Source organism: Oryx dammah, unplaced genomic scaffold, assembly GCF_014754425.2.
Source record: "Oryx dammah isolate SB20612 unplaced genomic scaffold, SCBI_Odam_1.1 HiC_scaffold_1, whole genome shotgun sequence".
Classification (NCBI taxonomy): Eukaryota; Metazoa; Chordata; class Mammalia; order Artiodactyla; family Bovidae; genus Oryx; species Oryx dammah.
Window position 1 is genome coordinate 29,184,608 of NW_024070185.1, and position 23,960 is coordinate 29,208,567.

The following is a 23,960-nucleotide window of genomic DNA, read 5'->3' on the forward strand; positions in this document are numbered from 1 at the left end:
AATATTGTGAATCAAATATCTGATAAAGGACTTGTGTCCATAATATACAGAAAGAAACCTTAGTCACTCAGCAATAATGAACAGCTCAGTTTTTTAAATGGGCAGAAGATTTTGAACAAACACTTAAGAAAGAAGATTTAAGAATAGATAGCATATTCAAAAGCAGAGACATTACTTTGCCGACTAAGGTCTGTCTAGTCAAGGCTATGGTTTTTCCTGTGGTCACGTATGGATGTGAGAGTTGGACTGTGAAGAAGGCTGAGCACCGAAAAATTGATGCTTTTGAACTGTGGTGTTGGAGAAGACTCTTGAGAGTTCCTTGGACTGCAAGGAGATCCAACCAGTCCATTCTGAAGGAGATCAACCCTGGGATTTCTTTGGAAGGAATGATGCCGAAGCTGAAACTCCAGTACTTCGGCCACCTCATGTGAAGAGTTGACTCACTGGAAAAGACTCTGATGCTGGGAGGGATTGGGGACAGGAGGAGAAGGGGACGACAGAGGATGAGATGGCTGGATGGCATCACTGACCCGATGGATGTGAGTCTGAGTGAACTCTGGGAGTTGGTGATGAACAGGGAGGCCTGGCGTGCTGCGATTCATGGGGTCGCAAAGAGTCGGACATGACTGAGCAACTGAACTGAACTGAATGCGCACGTGGAAAGATGTTCAACACAATTTGCCATTAGAGAAACAAATGTTCAAATGACAATGGACCACACTACATACCAGTTAGAACGGTTAAGGAGAAAACAGTTGATCATACTAAACTGGTGAGGACAAGGAGAAACTGGAACTCTTATACATTGCTGATGGAATTGTAAATGGTACAGCCACTATGGGTGACAGTTTGACAGTTCCTTAAAAAGTTGACCCTTTAAAGAGAGACTACCACATGCCCTCAAATTTCTTTCCTAGGTATTTACCTGAGAGAAATAGAAGTCTATGTCCATATAAAGACTAGTATACAAAAGTACATTGTAGCACTACTTGTAATACCCCCAAACTGGAAGCATTCTAATTGCCCATCAACAGGTAGTGGATAAGTTATGGTATAACACACAAGAGAACACCACTCAGTAATAAAAAGAGATGAATTGTTGATACACGTAACAATATGAGTAAATGTCAAAGTACACTGAAAGAAGTCAGGTGAGAAAGAGTACAAGCTGAGTGATTTTATTTGCATAAAAATCTAGACCATACAAACCAAGTTATAATGACAGAAGCAGATCAATCCTTTCAAGACATGGGAAGCAAGAGAGAGGAATTATCATGAGGCATAGAAAACCTTTTGGAGGTGAATAAAATTATTCCTATCTTGTATGTGGTGTAATTTCAGGAATTTACACCCATGTTAAAACTCATTAAATTGTATACTTCAAATATGTTTCAGTTTATTATATGGAAATTAATCCTTAATATATATATTTTTTAAAACTCACAAAAATATTATAATGTTAAATGAGCAAAATTGTAAGTGGAAAGATAATTTGCAACAGACAGAACTGACAGAGGTCTCATGTCCAGAATGTGTAAAGAACTCCAAATTAGAAAAGAAAAAAGTTGAGCCCAGCTAAAAATGGATGAAATATTTGAACAGACATTTCACAAAAGAGACTATCCAAATGGTCAGTAAGCAGATGAAAAGCAGCTTAATCTCATTAATCAACTGCAAAGTGCAAATTAAAACCACATTGCGAGGGACGTCTAGCGGTGAAGAATCCACCTACCAATGCAGGGGACACAAGTTTGATTCCTGGTTAGGGAAGATTCCACATGCCACAGGGTAATGCCACAACTACTGAGCCTGTACTCTAGAGCTGGTGAGTCGCAACTGCTGAGCCCACGTGCTGCAACTACCGAAGCCTGAGCAGCTACAGCCCATGCTCTGCAGCAGGAGAAGCCAGCACAATGGGCAGCCCATGCACTACGGCTAGAGGGTGGCCCCCACTCACTGTAACTAGAGAAAGCGCTCACTGCAGTGAAGACTCAGCACAGCCACAAATCAATAAATAACTTTAAAAGTTAAAAAAAAATTGTAAAACCATATTCAGGTATTTCTATTCTCCAGAAATAAAAAGGAACCGATACAAAGTGTTGGTGAAAATATGAAACAACCAAATCTCTCTTATACCTGGTAGGAGTGTAAATTAATACAATCATGTTGGAAGTTTTTTGTAATTATCTACTAAAAATTTTCCTAGGCTACTTCATAACCCAGAAATTCTCCTAGGTGTACACCTAAGAGAATGCATACATATATATATATATACTGGAAAGCATATAGAATGCTTCTATTCCTTTTATTCGTATGGCTCCAAACTGGAAAAAAGCCAGTGGTGGTCAAGTGTACAACAGATAAATGGTGGTGTGTGCATACAGTAGAATTCCATACTGCAATGTGGAAAAACAAAACAACTTTGTTTTTTGCAACAGCAGGAAGAGCTCTCATATGAAATGTTGAACAAAATTGTTCAAACATAAGAAAGTAAATATCATATGCTTCCTTTTTATATAAAGTTCAAAAACAGACAATACAACTTTGTATTCTTAGAGATGAGAATAGTGCTGTCTTTGGTAAGGATGGTGGGAGTAGTAATTGGCAGAGAATGGGATGTGTTTTTTTTAATTGCCAGTAATTTTCTATTTCTTAAAATGAATAGTGGTGGTATGGGTTATCCACCTAACTATTAATATACACTTATGATGTGCACTTTTCTACATGCCTGTTGTAGAGAAGTGTGTTCTTTTCCTTGGTATATAATATTCCACTGAATGATTGGATGATTGTTTATTTTTTAAAAGCTGAGAAGAGAGAGGGAGGTAGTCACTTAGGTCTCCCCCTTTAGAGGTCCAAAGAATGAAGACAAAGATGCTGAAGAGTCTTTTCTCCTTAGTGACTAAGTCTTCTCGGGCCTTTAGTGTTACTCTGTAGTTGTGCTAAGTTGTACCCACACTATGGCTGCCTGTTCGGGAGTTGTGGGACCTAGAATGAGCCCTACAGGTAAAGAGGAGAGATTTTAAAGTTGGGCAAAAAGTCACGGTATTGTGGGGAAGGGTGTGCAGGGGAGAGGAAAACGCTTGCATGAAATTGGTGGTGAAGAGCCAAGGGTCTGGCGCAGACTGCCTAAGTGCATAACCTACCTTTGAAACTTGGAAGCTATTGACCTTGGTTACGTAAATTTGTTTCTCTGTACCTTAATTTTCTCATCTGTAAAATGGAAAAAAAGTATTGTACCTGTTCTTATAGGATGGGTAAGAAGATTAAGGATTCCTTAGTGGCTCAGACCAGAGAAAGCAATGGCACCCCACTCCAGTACTGTTGCCTGGCAAATCCCATGGATGGAGGAGCCTGGTGGGCTGCAGTCCATGGGGTCACACAGAGTCGGACATGACTTGGTGACAAAACAACACCACAACATTAAGTGAGTTAAGTGGTTAATTAAGGGTTACAGTGTGAAAATGAACATGTCATCTTGAAATGAAAAACATGGCCCTAGGTATTCAGACTTGCAGGATGCTGCAAAGGAGAACCTGGGGTGATTCTAGATCAGCTGCCAGAGCTCTACAGCCCTCAGAGGCTGCTCCTGTCTCCACTCCTTGCTGCTGCTGCTAAGTAACTTCAGTCGTGTCCGACTCTGTGTGACCCCATAGACGGCAGCTCACCAGGTTCCACCGTCCCTGGGATTCTCCAGGCAAGAACACTGGAGTGAATTGCCATTTCCTTGTCCAATGCATGAAAGTGAAAAGTGAAAGTGAAGTTGCTCAGTTGTGTCCGACCCTTAGCGACACCATGGACTGCAGCCTACCAGGCTCCTCCATCCATGGGATTTGCCAGGCAAGAGTACTGGAGTGGGGTGCCATTGCCTTCTCCGCCACTCCTTGCTAGATGCCCCTGATTGTATGTAGTAAAAAGCTTTGTACATTTCTCTTTCCTTCTTTCAGTAAACGTCTTCCTTCAAGGTTTCCAGAATTCTCAGACCATCTCTTTGACCTCACAGGGAAGCCTAGCAGGTATATGAATTTGGAATACCACCACACAAACTCTCTGCTCCTTTCCCTGTTCCAAAGTCTTTTTCCTCTATGCTAGCAGACTGTTTGGTTTATTCACACCCTGTCTTCTGGAAAGAGCAGGTGCTCTTTTGTTGCCTAAAAGTTACATCATCTCATTCAGTTGACTAGTGACACTAAGGATATGGATGGGTTCTGGGGTATTCTCAGTGCTTCCCATTTAGGTAGCAGCATTCTGTGCCTGCCACTAAGTCAGTTGTTTGGAAACTGTTCCTGAGCACAAGAGCAGTTCCCCTTGTTCCACCTTGAGCTGGAAAGGGCACTTTGTGTCGGAAAGAGCATTTGATTACTAGGTTGTTACCTTTCGTACCTTTCTAGAGATCGCCTAGGAGTAAAGTTGAGATAGAAACTGCCTCCCGGAAACTTCAACTCATATTATAGCCTCCTTTCAATCCATCTCCCTTAGCACCAGAGAGCTAGAAGCATCACTCTTGATTCTTCAAGTGTAATTGCAAATAAATGCTATATACCAGGCCCAGAGGCACTCAGAGGGCCTCTGAAGTCCCGTCATTATCACAAACTCTGTTAACTTTTCTTTATTATCTCTCACCATGTTGGAAGAACAAGGACAGAGACAAATAATAATCTGATAGATTCAGAAAATACTTACTGAGAGAGGACTAAATTTCAGACACCTTCCTACATATTCTGACGCAGAGTATTTTTAGATATTCTTTTCTCAAACAGTAATCCTGATGTGGGAATTATTTTCTTACGTATTTTTGAAGGTGAGGAAACTCTGGCTAAGAATTATTACATGCCTTGCCCAGAATCACACAGTTTTTAGGTGACTAAGTCTGGATTTGAACCCCAAACCTTGGTGCCTCTAAGTCCAAGTGTAAAGCCTCTATCCCATTACTTTCAGAACATGCTGGAGAATGAAAATCATCTTGTTACATTCCATCTCGCTTTATTTTCAACCCAAACTGGTTTACCCAGCTTGATAAGTTCTTTAGTCACTACAGGGTATTGAATGAATCATGGTCATATCCAAAACTCAAATCCACATTCAAAGGAGGAAGATCTATCCCATTGATAATATTTTAAGAAGAATGTGCCTGGGGTTCTAAAGGCAATTTCAAAAGAAGAGTGATAAAAACGCATTAAGGAATACTTGTAAAACATCCCAAGGCAAACTCCTGTGATGCAGCCACGCTCACCTAGGTGGCTACAGTCTAGCCCTTGTTCTTGCTGTAAGTACTGGTCTGCTATAGCCACAGGCTTTGGAATTAGAAACCCTGAGATTAGGAACACCCTGACCTTCCATTGGTGACTTAATCTCTCCTTGCCTCAGGTTCCACATCTTTAAAAGGGCTGAAATAATATATATGACATTCTGAGCAGAGAGCACAGCCATAGTTAGGCTTCAGTAAGTGGTAATTATTATCACTTGTCATGACTCTCATTTTAACCTAATGGGAAAAACTATCACCCTAGGGGAGACCTCACTTAATTGAGGTGCTGCGGTTGGTCACAGCAAAGGCGAGGATTCAGTTTGCAGATATTTATTTAAAATAATACAGAAGAATAGTGCCTATCTGGTTCTCAGGGAAAGGGAAAATGGGCCCAGAGAGTCTGGCCTCCTTATTGATGTTCAACTAAGAGGCTGCTTTGGCCAGCATAAGAGCCATGAATACTGCTTCTGATTTATCCTTCCCTCCCCCATCTTTCCCCTCTGGTATAAATTAAGAGGTTAGGATAAACATATACACACTACTATAAAAAAATAACCAGTAAGGAGCTATTGTATAGCATAAGGAACTCTACTCAGTACTCTGTAGTAACCTATATGGGAAAAGAATCTGAGAAAGAATAGGTATATATGTATACCTGAATCACTTTGCTGTATACCTGAAGCTAACACAATATTATAAAAAACTATACTTCAATATAAAATAAAAATTTTCAAAAAAGACCATTTCTGTGAATGAGCCTAGAGCCTGATTGAATATAGATCACTTTCGTGTCTGCCAGAAAGTAATTGTAGACTCAATAAGTACATAATACATGAGCTTCTCAATTATTTACTATTTACATGTGACTCCATGACGTTGTCTGCATGTTCTTAGGTCCTTCTCCCATTGGGAGCAAACCCTAGAGAGTAGGTGTTCTGTCTGGAGGTCAAAGCACTACAACCAAGTGCAAACTGCGTGGGACACATAAAGGCAGTGAAAACGCTGCAGTTAGTCTTTCAAGTCCCTCTTTCTAGGCAAATTTCTAAGAACTGTCCACACAGATATAGACACTGGGCATTCTTAAATGGTCTACATTTTTATTATTTTTCATAAAGCCCATTTATTAAACCACAGCTAGCAATGATTCATTTTCTAAAACGTTTATAAAACTTTGCAAAATCTTAAATTCACACACACACACAGAGGTTCTTGGTTGAACCATGTGTCCTGGTTAACAGTCTAAAAATAGTCTCTGTACAGATGCAGGAGTTTTATATTTTCTAGGAAGTGGTTGTTTGCTAGGGTATTGGTACTTCCTCACACCTCTATGAGATAGGTCTGATAAGAATATCACAAAGTTTTTTACTTTTTCATTAGGTAACACTTTTATTAACAGTATTAGCAGCAGATTGAATGTTACCTCTGTAAGTGATCAGCTTCCTGTACTTGCATTCTGATATTTTGTTTTTAATAAGAGAAAGAACAGGAGTCCCTGTGAGCAGGGCCAGGACTTACGGAGGTGCAGATGTCTGGCTTGTGCACATCAAATGTTAATTGTGACTTGGAGCAAACAGGTGGCGGGTGGCTGACCTGGGACATTTCAGTCTGTAAAGGAGGTTGCGGTCAAGGAAGTTCTGGTGAGGTTTTCGGAGTGGCACCCAGAATCCCACTTCCCCACTTGCTTGGGAATGAGTGTGAATACACAGGATACTTCTTTTAGAGTCAGGAGGTCTCTTTTACAACGTGAGCAATGCTACTCATTAGCTTTGTAACCCTGAGCAAGTCACTTTTACCTCTCTGAAACTCCTTTTCCAGTTTTCAACTGTAAGAAGAGCAGTTGTCCGAGATCAAAGGTTGTAGAAGAGGGGAGGAAGAGTTGGTAACTAGCATAAGGGGACAGGGAGTGGTGGGGGCTGTGGAGACCACGTGTCATCTAACAGGGATGGGAGTGGTGGGGGAGCAGTGGCTGCTTTGCTCCAACCTGTGTGCAACATTCCTCCCCACACTGTCTCTTCTCCTTCCCACTTTTTCAAGGGCAGGAGGATATTTGGATTTTCAAGTAAGACATCCCAACTTTAAAATATTGACAGTGACATCCAGCATTAAAAATATGAGAGGGCAATATGCAGGATGTTGCTGGTTTCATTTTTCTGTCTCTCGCCTGGAAGCCCCAAAAGTGTCTTCTAGTTTTAATATTTTAAGTTTTGTGTGTCACTAATGTCAATGATAGAGATAAGTGGAAAAGTTAAAAGACAAAATTCTATCCACCTTAATATTATAACCATGCACATACGGAAGCAAAGCAAATACTAGATTGGAATCCGTACAAATGAAACAAATTTATAGGTGATGAGACTGTAGGTGGATGTCATTTGTATTTGCTAAGATATCTCTGCTCTTTCTTTGCTTGTACAACAAAAAAGAAAAACGTAATAAAATAAATATTAAGAGTGGGTCAGAATGGTACCAGACAAAGGAGAAAAAGGCAGAGTGACTGATGTTAAATTATGTTCTTAAAACTTATATTTCTGTCCTGATCTCTGTATTTGCTTGTCAACCATTCTTAACCAATAAAAGCAGACAGTGTTTAGTTGCATGTAGGTAAACTCCATGTGCCTGAAATTTCCCACCTAATTAGTACTATTCTTCGTCCCCTCCCCCCAACCTGGTTATTTATAAAAATACTTCCCACATCATGAATTACAGTGGTATCAAAAGTTTCACAGAATTATTAGTTTGGCTTCTGAATATAATATACAAGGGTTTTTTTTGTGTGGTTTCTTTTTTTTTGCTTTTACTGGGTGGTAGGATAGAAAGGGTAATTTATTGTCCCTAATTACATTTTCCTTTGCTTTCTATCAACACTGCTTTCATTCTATAAATCCACATCAACTACCCATAAAGTGAGCAGAAAACCAAAGGTTGTTATTTAATGTGTTTATTTGAAGGCTTTCAAGATACCCTGGGGGAAAGTTACTTTCTTATAAACAAATTTAGAGGAGAATATTAGCACAAAGGAATAGAAGGTATTTTTATCACAAATGCAGAAATTCTCAAAAATCTATCCATCTTTTCAGGGTAGTATCCAACCCCATACTAAATATGCGATGCATGTCTATAGAAAGATGGAATTTTTCCTCTACTTCCTGGTCTGCGTCTAGACTTTCTTAGCTGGGGAATAAATCCACAAAAATGTGGTTATTGATCTTTAGTAGTGGGAAAGTGAAAATAATCCCACCACGTTCTAGATATATCAAGAATTATCTTTTGACACTGAGGACAATCAGCCCCAGGATGTGGATGCAGGGGACTTGACTTTCACTTTCTCATTGAAAATGGTCCACTGAGCAAAAAGCAGGATGGTCCTCTGCCAGCATTGTAGAGAAGGACCAGTATACTGTCTAGCGCTTTCTTGCGTCCTGTTGCCTCACTGATTTCTGGATTGCCAGATGCTTCTGTTTTTTGAAAATGGTTTAAAAAAATACCTTAGGGATTCTGTTGTTTCAGAAACCTTACATATGGCACAAAATATCCTAAAAATTTTTTGAGAAAACATTTGTTTTTTCTTTGCTTAATGTAATCATTGCTGAAGCCCAAATTCATTCAAATTTATTGTTTTCTTTTCATGGACATTTTGATGGTTGAAATTCTAAAGTTACATAAAAGTGTGAGTAAGCAAGTTGTGAAGATTTAATTGCTCATTTTTTTAAAGTAAGTCTTAAAACCATGAGTCGGCTAAGAGAGGTTGAGAATTTAACCTTGAAATTGAGAATTTGTAACAATTGAGATAAAAATGATTTTTTTGAAGCTGGAAGATAGCCTTGATTTATCCCCACTGAATCAGAGAGCAGCTTTTTCACACATTGAGTCATAACTAGAGGCTGTTTTTTTTTTTTTTTTTTCCCTTTTGGTAAACCACCTTAACCTACTCTTGAAAACCTCTGGTTCATGTACAGAATGAGTCTGAGTCTGCCTCTATTTAGCCTGTGAAATTTAACAAGACCAGAGCCTGGGGTTGGTGAGGCTGTGAGCCACACCACCATCTCAGATTTTTGATGACACCACAAACCACTTGAGATTTATTATGTTAGCAGATGTCATCAGATATATGTGTGCACAGGTGCAGCATGCAGCTAGTGAAAGAAGAAACACCGCATTGTATATTTATTTTTGTACTCATACTCTCAGTAGTTAGAAAGTGACCTGGTGTGCCTGTCCTGGGCAGTGTGGTGTTTTGACTCCATTGCAAGCCCTTATCTGATAATCTCTTGAAGTCTTTTCCACAGATATAGTTCCATATGATGAGCAACTATGTCTGTGGAAAAGACACTTTATTTTCCCAGTCAATGTCTAAAGAAGAGGCATAACGGAGTATAGCTAAAGATTGCTATAATTACTGAAAAATAAAAAGTGTCACCAGAGGTGGTTATTTATACTTGGGGATCCTTCTTATACAATAATATATTAGATATCCATTCTTCTCTACTCAATAAAAGTTGCGTGGGGTAGCTCTCAGCTATGGAACCCAAAAAAATGCCAGAAGTTGGCACTTTATAAATGTCCTAATTTAAGCCTCTCTACTATGTTTAAAATAATTAAGAAGTAATTGAAACTATTTTCTGGGGGTAATATGAAATATGAATGTTTACATAGGTTTATACCTTTTGCATTGTTAATTCTAAAATGTAATCATTCAATTCTTTTAAAACATGGTATTATGTTTTATTTAGTATTGAATTGTAAATATTCCACTATATTATATACATTAAATTTGCACATTTGCTAGTATAATAATAGACTAAATATAATAATCTAATAAATTAGTGTGTACCCTTTAATAATAAAAATAATAGAAATAAAAACACACTTCCTACATTTTTTAGAAATAGGTAAGTAAGATAAAATAAACACCTTTGGAGTAATGACTGAAAATTACTGGTTTAGATGGGGTAGAGGAATTACTTCAATTATGACATAAAGCATTATAATAATGCATGCCTTTTAGAAATAATTATATAGTGATTATTCTCAGATAAACACACGCAGATGTTGCTTGTACACTAAAAAAATTCTTAATTTGAAAAAAATACAGAAATTGCTTTACCAGTTAACTGGCTTTAGTAAAAAATAGAAAATCTATAAGTTTCAGTGTAGTGGAGACTCTTCTATTAAGTTCTAAGGAATGAACCATGCCTCTAACGAAAGGCAGGGAAAAAACAAAAAGCTTTTCTACTGGAATCACTTCAGTTAGATGTGTCAGAAGGTTAAAACACCTAAGTAATGTTAGATACTCCTGATTTTTTAATGAATAATTAATTATAACTTATAAAAAGTTAAATATAAAAAGACATTGGATCTTAAGTATATTAGGAAAGAATTCTAAGCAAGGTAGTTTTAATTTAAAAAGTACCTATGTTCAAACACTCCGATTTCTACATATTTATTTATATCAGAAAGTGTAAAAACTGGAAGATCAATCGGTGTTGAAGATTAGAAGACCACAATCATTAGGCCATTGAAAGATTTAGGAGGAACAACCTGCTGAAGTGACTACAAATTAGTGAGACCAATTTCTATAGGACATTTAATCTCCTTGGTTTATAAGCCTTAGATATCATTTAATTATAATATATGTACATATTTGACAGAAGAGTGATTGGTATAGGAGTAAGTACTCTCGTGAGTTTCACATGTCAAAAGAAACAAATGACATGCAAATAGAAAGAGAAAATCTATAATCCTGAACATGATATACAATGATACATTCTATTACTGAATAATATGCTTAGGAAGAAATTCTCTGACAGGTGACACTGAATCTAGATTCAGTCAAGTCATCACTAGGAGCAGAGGGAATCCTTCCCTTTCCCTTTTCCCGTTCCTTTTCCCATTTTGCGTCTTGCGCTATTTCCTAAAGAAAACTGGATTCTCTCTGTAACATCTTTTCTTCTTTGCATGAAATAGACGTGGGGAAGTTTTGGTAATTCTGGTATGGACTTCAAATAATTACAATAGAGAAGCTTTCTCAGGCACATATAAAAGTCTTATAATTTGATAGCACTGCTCATTTAAACTCCTTCCACCACCCTAAATAATATATTTTAATTGAGTTGCATTGAAATTTCATATTTTATGTTTGATTCCTTATTGCTAAATGTGATTTTATGAACCATGAAACTACTATTAGGAAATCCTAGGATGGAAACAGATCTGCTTGTGCCTGGGTAGGCTGAATTTTAGCTATACTACCCGAGTGGTTAAAATTACCTAACTTGGAACAAGATAGATGTTAATAATTAATTTTCCTTGGGAAGTTATAGCTAAATGGAGAGTTACATACACGTGTGTTTCCCTCACCTCTCTCCCAAAGCTGTATAGATATACACTGTGTTGCTTTTTTTCTGAAGGAAAACGGGGAAATGGTAATAACCCACTTTAAAGTTTGGCATTTTCCAAAGTCCATCTGGGTCAATCTGGTTTAGTTTTGTATTTATTGAAATTAAACATGTACACTATTCACAAACATATATGTAATATGTACATACTATATGTATGTAATATATGCATGTATATATGTGTGTATGACCTTGCCGGAACAGGGAGAAAAAAAGAAAAACTTTTTTTGGATAATGAGGCCAAAATGTCTCTGTTTTATAATGTGTATTGTAGGAACAAAGAACCTGAACAATATTGTTTAAGTTGTCTTGGACTTTGAGGATAAATATAATTGGGATTAAAACACTGACGTGCTCACATTTAGTAGAAAGATAAGAACAATTCATTGGGAGCTATTCCGGTCCCACTAGTAATCACATAATTGAGTAGGGTTTTTAGAGGATATTTGAAGCTATTGCTGTCTGTCGTGCTTACATAATTACTCAGGATCTCTGTAATAAAATCCTTCTCAACACAGGTGGGTTAGTATTAAGTAAATTTAGGGCGGGTGTTGTTTTTACTTTCAATACTTCCGTTTTAGATCAGAATTATAGAACAACTTGATTTAACCGTTAAGCATTGTTATACCACACTACAGATGCTTAAAATGCAAAATAACTGGATTACTTGAAAATTAAGCAAAAATTACATAAAGTTTAAAAAACACTCATCCAAACAGCTTTATGAACATGAACCCGCCAGCACATCTCACCTAGAGTGTTTACTTTTGGGTTGCATATTTCTTTGGGGTTGATTATTTCTTCAGTGAACAGTGTGAAAGTCGCTCAGTCGTGTCCGACTCTGCGACCCCATGAACTACAGTCCATGGAATTCTCTAGGCCAGAATACTGGAGTGGGCAGCCCTTCCCTTCTCCAAATTATTTTTTCAACCTACCCCTAAATTGTTGATATTTACCTGCATGCCTATAAATAGTAGAGTTCTGGTTGTTTTGCTTTAATGATAAGGCTACGCAGCGAGGAACATTTCAGAATTCCTTTTACAACGAAACAAACGTGGCCTGGCAAACCAGACCCAGCAACCCGGCGTCAAGTAGGGAAGAGCACCAATCCCGTCTCATTACTATTTGGTGACGCGTCTCCCGCGGCCCCTCGGCCGGGCTCGGCTCTCGCGCACGCCCGCGGGGAGGCCCCAGAGCGCGGGAGCACAAAGGCGCGCGGAGCCTGGCGGCCCCGCAGACTGGCGGCGCCGCCCTCCTCGCCCGCCCTCGCCGCGCTCCGGCCCCGCCCGGCGGCACAAAGAGCTGAGCCGCCACTCGTGAGAGGCCCCCGCGCAGCGCAGCCCGCCACACCCACTCGGGCCCGCTCCCGCCTCCGCTGCCGCGGGCGCCCTAATGAATATGCATCACCGCGCGCCCGCCCCCGGCTCCTCCTTTCGGTTTCCTTCCCGCCGCCAGGCGGAAGCGAAGAGCCACGCTTCCCGCGCGCTGAGCCGGCCCGGGTGGGGCGGGGCCGGGCTGCTGGTTCGGAGAAAGAGAAAGCCGGGGAGGCGGCGGCGCAGAGCGCGGGCCGGGCTGGGCGCGGAAAGGGTGCGCGGATGGCCGGCGGTTCCGGGGTAGCGCCGCCGCCGGCCCTGAGGATTCCAGGGCGGGGAAGAGGAGAGCGCGCAACCTCCCGGCCGCGCCGGGTGCATCAGCCTTAGCGCGCACCGAGCCCGGGCGGGGAGGCAGCCCTCACCCCGGAGCAGCCCTGCTAAAACAACAATAAAACCCACCAAGCACACTCGCGCACGCACGTACACACGCACACAAATACAGACCCGGCACTTTGGAAGGCTTTCAAGTCAAGCTCACGTCTTCTCCAAGTGAGAGGAAGCACACTGGAAATCCAGACAGGCTGAGGGGTTGCCTGTTTTTAGACTTGACTTTTACCGCCTTTTCTTCTTCGGGCCAGGAATTGTGGCATTGCAGAAATTATCATTAAAAACAAAAGTAAGAGCCTACTCCTGGGTTGCGCTCTTAAAAAAATACAAAAGCGACACTAAAACAACTGGAGAAAAATCCACAAATCTGTACCTGAGATACGTGAAGTCAGCGGGCCAGGGTTCTGTTATAAACTCAACATCTCTTATTTATTGCAATAAGCAGTGGTATGTAGGTTTGAAATGAAGAATTTTATTTGCTTATTTGTCTCTTGCATCCCCTTCTATTCCCAGACACAGATTTCTTTCCCCCTTTGTACATTGTAAAGAGAACCTAAATGTCATTTCTGCTTTACAGGTTGAGCCATATGTTGGATTTTCAGCCCTAATGTTTAAAAAAAAAAAAACAAAACCTTTGTCAACTTTAGTGTACATGCCACACTTTTATGATAGGAATCCGTGGATAACATTGCAAGTCCAAAACTGTGAAATGTAGCATTTTTCTGCTTCATCTCCCTAACCCCCTTCCCCATGATGGAAAAAATTACTGTACAAATGATACTTTAGTTGTACCTTGTAGCCCATTCTTTTCGGAGCATTTTTTTTCTTCCCTGCACAGATTTGTTACATATTCTCACTTAAAAGTGTATTTATTTAGCTCTGATTGGTGTATTGGCGTTTTTAAAATCATTCTTCATTCCAAAGTGTAGTTACCCCCACCCCCTTGTTCCTGAAGTGGCAGGATAGAATTGTTAGCCCTCTCCCACTCTTCCCTCTACTTAAAAAAGAAAAAGATTATGATGTATTTCTTCCCGCTCCTGTTTTGTTTTTTTTTCCTGCCCTGCTGTTTTCACTCTAGTATTCCCCCCCCCCCGCCTAACAAAGTGTGTGTGCGTGCGCGTGTATGTGTCTGTCTGTCTCCCGGAATCTTCCCTTGTCTTCTCTTTGCCAGTATGTCTGGGACATATTTTAATGCACGATATCCCATCCATTAAGTTGTGGTTGAATGCGGAGTGTGTGAGGACTTGGCAGCTTTCAGGTTGAAGAGGGGGCGGGGAAGCCCGTTTTGACTTTGACAGAAGATGCCGAAGTGGCGTGATTAGAATTATTATTAGTGCTGTGAACATGGCCATCTTCTCCTCTGGTTAGAAGAACTGCCATTGAACTTGAGACAGGACAGACAAGATCTCCAACCCCCAACTCCCCCTCCTCCCCAACCAAGTACAGTAGCTGGCAGGGAAAAGGCGCCAAAATACACAAGATTAACTCTAACTTTCTTTGACAGGATCCTATAACACCATCCTTTGTAATTTTAACTTTCCATCGGGTGGGAAAAAGTTAACTTGTGAACCCATACTTGAACAGACATTTAAATCAGCCCTAAAATGGAATAAATCCAGAAAGTCATACACGCATGCTTATGTGGTTAGAAAAGAATGTACATGTAAATAAGCAGGGTGCATGTGTGTATCTGGGGAGTTCAAGATTTAATCAAAATCAGAATGAGTGTGACTTTTGAGTACATTTACTCTATGGGGCAGAGCACGGTGAGGCGAAGAAGCTGACCTTTAAGCAATCTAAGTAAAAACTGCAAAGAGTTGTGAAACACAAAACGTTGTGGTTTCTAGTTTTACATTTGAGGTTTGATGTTTTCATTTAATGGTATGAGAGATGGAGAAAGCACCAGTGCTGAAAAGTCCCTATTAAATCATATGTGGGCAAAGGTCAAGCACTCCAATTCACTGATACAATATACTGCAGATTCTTGCCTCACTGATGGGGAGCACAGGAAAAAGCGCTTGGGCAATAAAAGTATTAGAAGGGTAATTATTGTACGTGGTTGGGACTGCATTCTTGTGCACTGGGAAGAGGTTTTTACTGGCCCTGATGAATTTTAAAGCTGAGTATTGTTGAAAGCTGTTTTAATAGGAAATTGATTAGCTGAGTGTTTCATACAATAAATGATGACAGTTTCATTGTTTGATGTCCAAAATAAAGTCTTTCTATTCTTTAGTAGACAGAGTCATCCGTTTAAGATGGTCAGACAGCAGCAACATAATTATGAGTGAATGTGATGTCATGAACATCTGTAACTTTGCTTTTGGAGCTTGTGACATCACACAATTTGACAATATTATTGCTTCGGAAGTTATTAACTTACTGTGTGTTGTAAAATTTTTTCAGATGTATCTCAGAGACAAAGTTTACTTAAAATATTAATATGTATTTTGTATAGGCCCAGCGGTTTGTTTTCTATCATTGTAATTATGCAATTGTTGGCTAAATTTTATTTTGAAAGTTAAAATGAACAATCTTATTATGATTGTTTTGGTTTTGAAACAGAAAGGCAGTTTTCAAGAAAAGACTTACAGAAAGGGATGCAGCAAGTTTACGTTGGTTTGCAATGCACTTTCTACATTTCTTCATGAACAATATAAAGACAACTTAGCCTTGTTACATAAAAGCTTTCTAAACAGCTCATTAAAGCCAATTTTTTTTTCACGTCACAAAGGCACATGTAGATAGGAAACAAAAACCAACTTACATGTAGAAATAAAATGATGGTATAGTTTTAAGTGTTAGCTATTTTGAAAAAGGACAATAGCTACAACTCTCACAGGCTCAGCAAAGAAGTCTGTGTGTGAAGGTGCCTGTAAGTTTTGTAGTATTGTTAGTGAACCAAGACAATTATTACTGCGATTTTCAAAGTTTAAAATCATACAAAAATTACAGGGCAACTGCTGACTTTGTAATCCCACAAAGCAATGTCTTTAGAAGCTGGGAATCTCCGTTGATGAACTAGCCTCATTTCTGTACAGAAGTGAAAACCACCTAAACTTAATGCTGGCCAGTCTACATACAGATTCAGTGGTGGTTTGAAAATGTGCCCAAAATGTAGGCACACTTAGCGGGACGGTATTTTTTTTTTTTTAAACAGTCGAGTACAGGCATTTCAGCAGTGACATTATTAACAGCGTCATTTTTCTCATTTAGTTTTGTCCTCAGGGGACACCGAACAGCTCCCCGAGGATGGGAAAAAAAATCCACAGTTATTTATTCATTTCAGTGAAAGGTAAAGCGCTGGCAATGGGGGATGGGGAAGCTAACCCGTTGTGGATTTTGTAGTAGGGAAAAATTGCTACCCTAATTTGACAGTAGTAGTTTAAGGGCTGATAGAGCTGGGCATGATTTTGCAATTCCCATCAAGTGCAGGCAATTTCAGTACTTGTTGGTTGTTTATACATGTGTTGTTGAGTGGATTTTTGATGTTCTTGCTTGTGGATATAAAATCGTGTTTTCCAGGCTACACATGTATGATTTTTGTGGTTCATTTGGAAGAAGAAAAGGTCCCTGGGCTTGGTGTAGTGGATACTTGCAGTCTTGCAGGCCTGTTTCCTGGGGTCAGGAGGTCATCTGTCTCTTTTGTATTTAGTTTTAAAATATTGATATTGGCCATGCAGCCAGGGTGTGTGGAATTGTTGAGCCACCCCTCTAGTCACATGCAAGAGCTAAAAAAAAAAAAAAAAAAAAAGAGTCATCGAGTGTATTGAAAATGACAGCTTTGTTAAGCTCCAAGAACTTTTCCCTAAACTACTCAAGATTTACACCCTGTCACTGAATTTCTTTAGAAAGGAGAAGATTAAAAGGAAATCAATGTTGGAAGACCCTTGAGATGTTATGCTTCTCTCTGGAGGTCAGTGAAAGGCTCTAATTGGGTAATACTGCTTACTTTTTCAAAAATATACAACTGAGTTTTGAAAAATCAGTCACCTGAAGAACAGACACTCCAGCACTTCTTGAAATTAAACTGTCAGGAAAAAAAAAAAAAAAACTTTCCTCCTCTATAAGATGGCAGGGAATAGGTGATCTAGGGAGGAGGTCTTTAGGGATTCTAAAATATCAGATTTTCCTGTTGCTACAGAAAGTTTTCACTTCTTTCTTCCAGCCAGATTTTGGGGTGAATGAAATTAGTTTAACTCTTTCAGTGAGTGTGAGAAAGAGAAGTTTAGGAGAGGTGAGTATCAGTCTAAAAAGTGTTTCACCCACTTTGATAGCATCAGAAACTTTTCAGAGATACTTTCAAACCACCCTTAATGCCATGGCACAGAAATGCTGGGTAAAAGGGAAGATGGCTAAAATACCATATGTACCTTCTCACTTCCTCCTCTTTTTTTCCTACCTGGTGTTTGAAAGATGGGCATTTCTGAAACTACAGACAGTGAAGTGTCCTGCTGAGAGAAGTCATGGTCTACCCCCCTCCCTCACCCCTGTCCCTCTTTACAAAAGGCTCTCTTAAGAGTTCATCTTGAGAAGACTTGCAGTGTCCCTGGTATTGGCTGCACAAGAAGCAGAGTTTTGGGTGGGGTAAGGTTGAGGGGATGTCAGCCATTCACCCATGGTTCCAAGGCCTAAGAAGACAGTCAAAGCCAAATCCACTGAGTACCCCATGTCTCTGTTGCTCATTTTTGCCTCCCTTTGAGTTTCCCCTTCCTTTCTTGTTTTCCTTTTTCTTGGAAACAAATCAAAACCCTCACCACCAAGTATCCCCCATGCTCATCCATAAGTGCCCTACAGACAGGGAGAGGTTTGAACCCCTCAGTGATAGGCCTGGGAGGCCCCAGACATCTTTAGATCTCGGGGGTCTTACCTGGGTCTGTTGCTGCTTCATCACCCCTGGTGCTGCTGTAGCTTTTGTGGGCTCTTCTGTGCTAAGAGTTGTCTTTCATTCTTCTTTTCTAAGCTCCTGAGAAACTTTTGGAGGCGACCTAGTTTGGGTGGCAAAAGGAAAGGGTTTCTGTTGGTAAGGGAAACTAGTAAGGGAGGAGGGGTGGCGATGTCTGCAGACACTTGCCCAGGGCTCAGCACTGGGCCTCTTCTGCCAGGGGACAGCGGCTGGTTCTGGGATCTCTGGCTGAAACGGAGCACTTGCAGGGTGCCAAGATTTCACTGGGGGTGGTGTGGTGAGGAGGGAGGGAAGAAGGGAGGGAGGGAGAGAAAGAGAGATGGGAGCTTGATTTTTAAAGAGACCCCGAAATAATGGCTTCTGTAAGAGTCCAGGCATTCAAAGAGGTGTGTTCAAGGACAGGAGAGTATTCGTGCCAACGGGAATGTCTTTTATGGTAAATTAACCCCGGTTAAATGGAATATTTGTTCAAAGGGAAACTCCAGTAGTTAAAGCTGGTATTATCAGTAGCGCTTCCATGCACCCACCCCCCACCCCTCAGACCTTGTAAGAGGGTGAGAAAAGGGATGCAGCAGAATGTGCAACACAAAGTGATGTTTTGGGCTTTTTTCTTTTTTAAAATCTAGCATGAGATTGCTTAAACATTTCTGAGAGAAATTAGTATGTATTCGGATTAACCCGTACTGTCACTTCATTTCTTTAATCTATAAAGACTGTCAACTTTATTTTGGCTTTTCAAAAGGAAGAAATGACCCACACAAAGGAAATTAACGTTGTCAGAACCCGGACTAGAGGATTCCGCTCCCAGTGGGGTGTGCCCTAAAGGGTTAACTCCGGGGGGTTTTCTAAATTTCCCCGACTTTACCTGTCTTCCCAGAACCAAAGCTCTCCCCTCTAACCCTGGCCTCCTCGACACCCCCTCCTTCCCCATCGCCTTTCTTCTTGAGGCTCTTGCTTTACGGGGGCTGCAGCTGGTGGACTTGGCAGGCTCGCCTCATTAAGAGCGCTCTTTGAAAACGGACTGTGTTTGAGCATTTCCCTAATGAGGACAGGACGGGGTTAAAAAGTGACCATTTCATGGTTGACTTGAACCTGCCTACTTTTCTTGATGTGTCGTTGTGAAATGCTTGATGTGGATAACTCCCACTCGGTGAAGGAAAAAGTCACTAGTTCCTTCAAGTCCGCTGGTGGGGGGGGGGCACGGGGGGCGCGTAAGGAAGGGGTGGGAAGAGCGGAGAGAACGAGATAGGAGAAAGTTGAGGGGAAAAATCGAGAGGAGGCAAGCGAGAAAAAGAGGCAAGGGGAATCAGAGGAGAACCTCCAAACGGCTCCAGAGCACAGCTGGAAGTGGGGGCAGCCCCGCCCCCGGGCTGGGGCCTTCGAGTCCCCTCCGGGGCCCCCGAGCTAGGTAGACACGTAGCCCCTGGCACTCACTTTTCCTCTCTCCATTGTCTGCGCAGTCTTTGCTTCCACCTCTTCCCCACCCACCCCTGGCAGAAAACCGGAATTTGGGGGCGGAGTGTGTGTGTGTGTGTTTGTGTGTGTGTGTGTGTGTGTGTGTGCGCGCGCGCGCGCAGAAAGAGTGCGAGGCAAAGCGCCGGCCTCCACATCTCCGAAATCAAGTTCATTCACTCGGGGCCCGCCGCTCGCGGCGGGGTGAGGGCGGGGCATCGCGCGGGAGCGAGGCGGGCGCGGCGGCCTCTGCAGGGCTCTAGAGACACACGCACCCCGCTCGCGCGCGCGCTCGCCCGCCCCGCAGCCCCAGGCGCGCTGCGGCCCCGCCCTGCCTGCACCCCGGCGGCGCGGGAGCCGCTTTCCGCCGGCGCCCCGGGCCCGGGGGAGGGGTGGGGATTGGGAGCAAGCCAGAGGAGTCGCGGGAGGAGGAGGACTAGAAGGAGGAGGGCGCAGGAGGCGGCGGCGCGGCCCGATCCTCCGGCTCCGAGCGAGGCCACGTGCACCGGGCACCCCCAAGGGAGGGCGGCAAACCGCGGCGAGGCGCGCCGCTTGTGCGGAGCTGCTCCGGGATGCGGGCCCGTACTTGGGAGACCCCGGATGGGCCCCGTTCCCACCCGCACAGGCGTGCCCCAACTATTTAAGTCCAAGTTCGTTCAGCCATCCCCCCTCCGTCTCCCCCTCCTCCTTTCAGCCGGCGGAATCAGCGGACCGCGCCTGCCCCGGGTGCGAAAGTCGGCGCCCCAGTCTGGGCCCCGGGGTGGCCTGGGTGTGAGGGAATTTTCCATTCGTTCCTTTCTCGGGCCCAGTTCGGCTCAGGGCTTCTCTTACTCGGAGGTTCCCGCGGCTTAAAGAGTCCGCAGCGAGCACCAAAATACCTTTTTCTAGGGCGGGTTTTCGGGGTGTGTACGTGTTGGGGGAAGGGCGCGGGACTTGCCCAAAGGGCGGAATGATCATTTATTTAAAATTTTTAAAAAAGTTGTGGTTCTATTGCAGTGGTATGAGAGCTTTAACAAATGAGTGAGAGAGAGAGGGAGAAAAGCAAGAGGAGGAGGAGGAAGGTGGGGGGCGGGGGGTGTGGAGAGGCTGGTGCAAAAGGAATGCGCGTTTGCAGGAGGAGGAGTAAAGCGATGATTGTGTAATTAAATAATAAAACAATCCTTAAGTCTGATTTGGAGAGAGCTCGAGCGGGGTCCAGAGGGTGGAACCGGTGAATTTTTCAACTTCCAAGTTTTGCAACGAAAGAAAGCGAGAGAGGGAGGGGAAAAAAAGAGCCCAGAGCAGAAAGAGAGGAGTTTGGAGCCGAGCGGGAGAGCGGGATTTATCGTTTGGGATTTTTCAGGAGCGCGTTCCGATACCCCCGGGCTCTGGGCAGCCGCGGCAGCAGCAGCAGCAGCCTCCTCGCTCGGCCGGGTCAGACGCGGGGCGAGGCGGGCGGCGGGCGGGCAGCCGGGCGTGGAGGAGTCGGCGCGGGCGGCGGCCGCTGCAGCCGGGGACCGCGCGCCGCGAACCTCTTCCGCCCGGGAGACCTGCGCTCGCGCCCCCTCCCTCACCCCGGCCTCTGCCGGCTCCCCCACCCACCCCGCCCCCACCCCGGCCCTCTCCCGCGCGCGCCCCGCCACCCGCGCGCACTCGCTCACGCTCCCCCCTCGCGCACACACATGGTCGGCTCGCGGCAAAGTTTCGCCTGCGATCGCCACTCCGGGATCCTGCCGCAGTGCTTGGGGCTGTAACCTTGAACTTTCCCAGCGCGGTGACACATTCTCCTTGCTCTCCCTCCCGCCCTCTCTCCTGCGCCCCCCTCCCCGCCTTTTTTAAAAAAGCATTTCACCACCAACCACCACCCCAATCCGACCCACACCGAACCTTCGCGCACCCCCTAGCCCCCAACAACAACAACAACAACAACAACTGCAAAACAGAAAACAAATCCCCAAACCCAGGCGAAAAGCAGCCAGCACCGGCGGCGGCGGCGGCGGCCTCGGCGAGCACGGCCAGCGCGCTCGGACTGCAGGAGGGTTAAAAGTGTAGATTGGATTTCACCCCGGGAAATCTAGCACGCCGAGTGAACTTGAATCTTTGGCTATTTAAGGAGGACTGGGTTTGTTGTGAAGTTGCGGTGATCCAGCGCAGAGCCCTGTCCTGATTGATCGCATCGCGGGGCTCAGATGACTGTAAAATGAATAGATGAAATTCTTGCTTCTCGAAGATTTTCTTGGGCATCTCCGGGAAAGTGCGTTTTAAGGCGAAGTCATGATGTATTCTCCCATCTGTCTCACTCAGGTACATGTCTCAGTCGCTCTCTCGAGCTTTCTCTCTAGCCCGAAATGCCTTTGTTTTGTTGCTCTCGTCCGCGGACAACTAATGGTTTTAGTTAACCTCCGCACACCCCGGTAACCCAGCAGCAGAAGTGGTCCGGAGTTGCGGCGCGGTTTGCAGGGCGGCACCAGAGCCGGCGAGCGGCCCCTAGCTCACAATCACCATGCGCGCCCAGCCCGGCACGCTGGGCACGGAGAGAGCGGGTGCCCGCGTGCTGCCAGAGCGGCTGGGCCAGGCGAGGCCGCCAGGGATGGGCAGGGCCCGGGCCCGCGAGAGCTAGCCCGCCTGCGGCCCCTGGAGTGCTTGCTGCGCCCCTGCCCAGGGTGTCTGCTGCCTCTTTTGGTTGCTTGCGCGCTGAGGTGGACTCCGGCTTTAGAGAAGCTTTGGGGGGCGGGGGGGACTGAGCCTTAATAAACAAGCAGTGAACTTGGGCGAAGGGAGTCCAGTAGTAGTCCTTGTGGGCGCCTCTGGACTCCGCTGCAGGCAGTGGGCGGGAGACGAAGCGAGTCGAAGGTTGTGGTCCGGGGACCATTCCTTTGCTTAATTTGGGGATCTGAAACTCGAGTCCATCGCGATCCGCACTTTGAGGTTTCCAGTGATCATGCCACAAAGGCGATCTAGACGTGGACTCGAGTTAGTTGGTCGGGATGAAAGTTAAAGGACTTTTAAAACATGTTCATTTTGTGGAGACCTGTTCATTTGACGATATTGGGGCGTAGGTTAGAAAGTAATGCTGGAAAAGTAAGGTCATTTTCAAAAATTCACTTTGAAAATTGTCCTAAGATTTCAGGTACAGTGTTATGAAATAAAATACTGGCTTTATACTTTTATAAGAACACAATTTATATAATTTTAAGCCTATCGGTCAAATGGAAAAGTGGAGAGACGGAACAGACTTACCTGGGGGCGGCTTTCATCGCTGCCGGGCTAACTAAGCAACTGACGAACTAACTAAATATCTTAGCCTAGAGTTGTTATTTGAAGCAGTGTTTTAAACCTCTAAAGGTGTGGGAGAGTTGACTGCAGCTTTTAGGAGGCTATGTCACGATTAGTAATTGATAACCATTTTCTTTGACATTGGCTTAAAAACTATAAACAGTTTAAGAAGTGTCCCCTAGTCTTAGGTGTGTTACAAGTTTTAAAAAATCCAGTATCATGATGATGCGTTTTTGTAATGGACAAATGATTAAGATTTCAATTGTATGACAATTAGAAGCCATTGTGATTCAAAAGGACTGAGGCATTCATAAATTGTGAATGAAGATGAAAACAATGATAAGGCTTATTCAGTGATTGGATACAGTCCTGTAGCTTTTTGGCTGACACATTTTTTATTGTTTATATTTTGTTTGGCATCTGAGTGTGATTAACTTAGATATGGCTATTTTCAGCAAATAAACGTGCACTTTAATTTAACAAAACTGGAAAAAATGAGTTGCTGACCTATTTGTATTTTTAAGGCTGTGAATAATGGCCAATAAATATGGTGATGAAACTGTTTCAGGTATAACGAATTGCCTTCAGTTGCAAAAGTTACCTTTCATATTACCCATCAGCAGGATTTTTTCCTCTCTCTGGTAAACCACATCCATTTGATATTATTTTTACATTATTGAAGCATAATTCAAATAAAACAAATTGAGGTAAGCTTTTCACATGCATAGAGCTGCACTACTTGCTCTCACCTGTAAATGGTTGTTTTTCTGTATTGGTTCATATTGCCAGCATCGATTTTTCGGAAACATTGCTAGCGATTACATTGCATGTTTGGTTTCCTCTAGATATGAATTGAAAAGTCACTAGCTTTATCTAAATTTGTGTAAGTTAAAAATAATATTGTAGCATCGTGACATATGGAATATTAGGAGCACGTACAGTATAGTCATTCAACTGTCCCATTAGTATTCAAGGATACATACTTACCAACACTAATTCATGATGAC

General features: G+C 43.0%; 2 protein-coding genes across 14 annotated transcripts in view; one reads left to right on the forward strand and one right to left on the reverse strand.

The window, feature by feature from the left end:
- LOC120863756 overlaps window positions 1–21,431 on the reverse strand; it is a 60,903-nt gene extending 39,472 nt beyond the window's left edge. The window contains exons 1-2 of one of the 5 annotated variants that reach the window (XR_005721075.1): window positions 21,360–21,431; window positions 18,211–18,328 (exon numbers count right to left, since the gene is read on the reverse strand). The gene's annotated coding sequence lies outside the window, so the exon portion shown is untranslated. Of the gene's footprint in view, window positions 1–18,210; window positions 19,475–21,359 lie in introns of those variants that run through there. The other 4 variants (XR_005721074.1, XR_005721076.1, XR_005721079.1 and 1 more) reach the window with 4 other exon arrangements.
- LOC120863714 (nuclear factor 1 B-type) overlaps window positions 21,332–23,960 on the forward strand; it is a 257,146-nt gene continuing 254,517 nt past the window's right edge. For 7 of the 9 annotated variants that reach the window (XM_040240232.1, XM_040240270.1, XM_040240241.1 and 4 more), the window contains exon 1: window positions 21,815–21,981. In XM_040240232.1, the coding sequence (XP_040096166.1) occupies window positions 21,952–21,981 (30 nt within the window). In that variant the 5' untranslated portion in view covers window positions 21,815–21,951. Of the gene's footprint in view, window positions 21,982–23,960 lie in introns of all 9 variants that reach the window. The other 2 variants (XM_040240261.1, XM_040240310.1) reach the window with 2 other exon arrangements.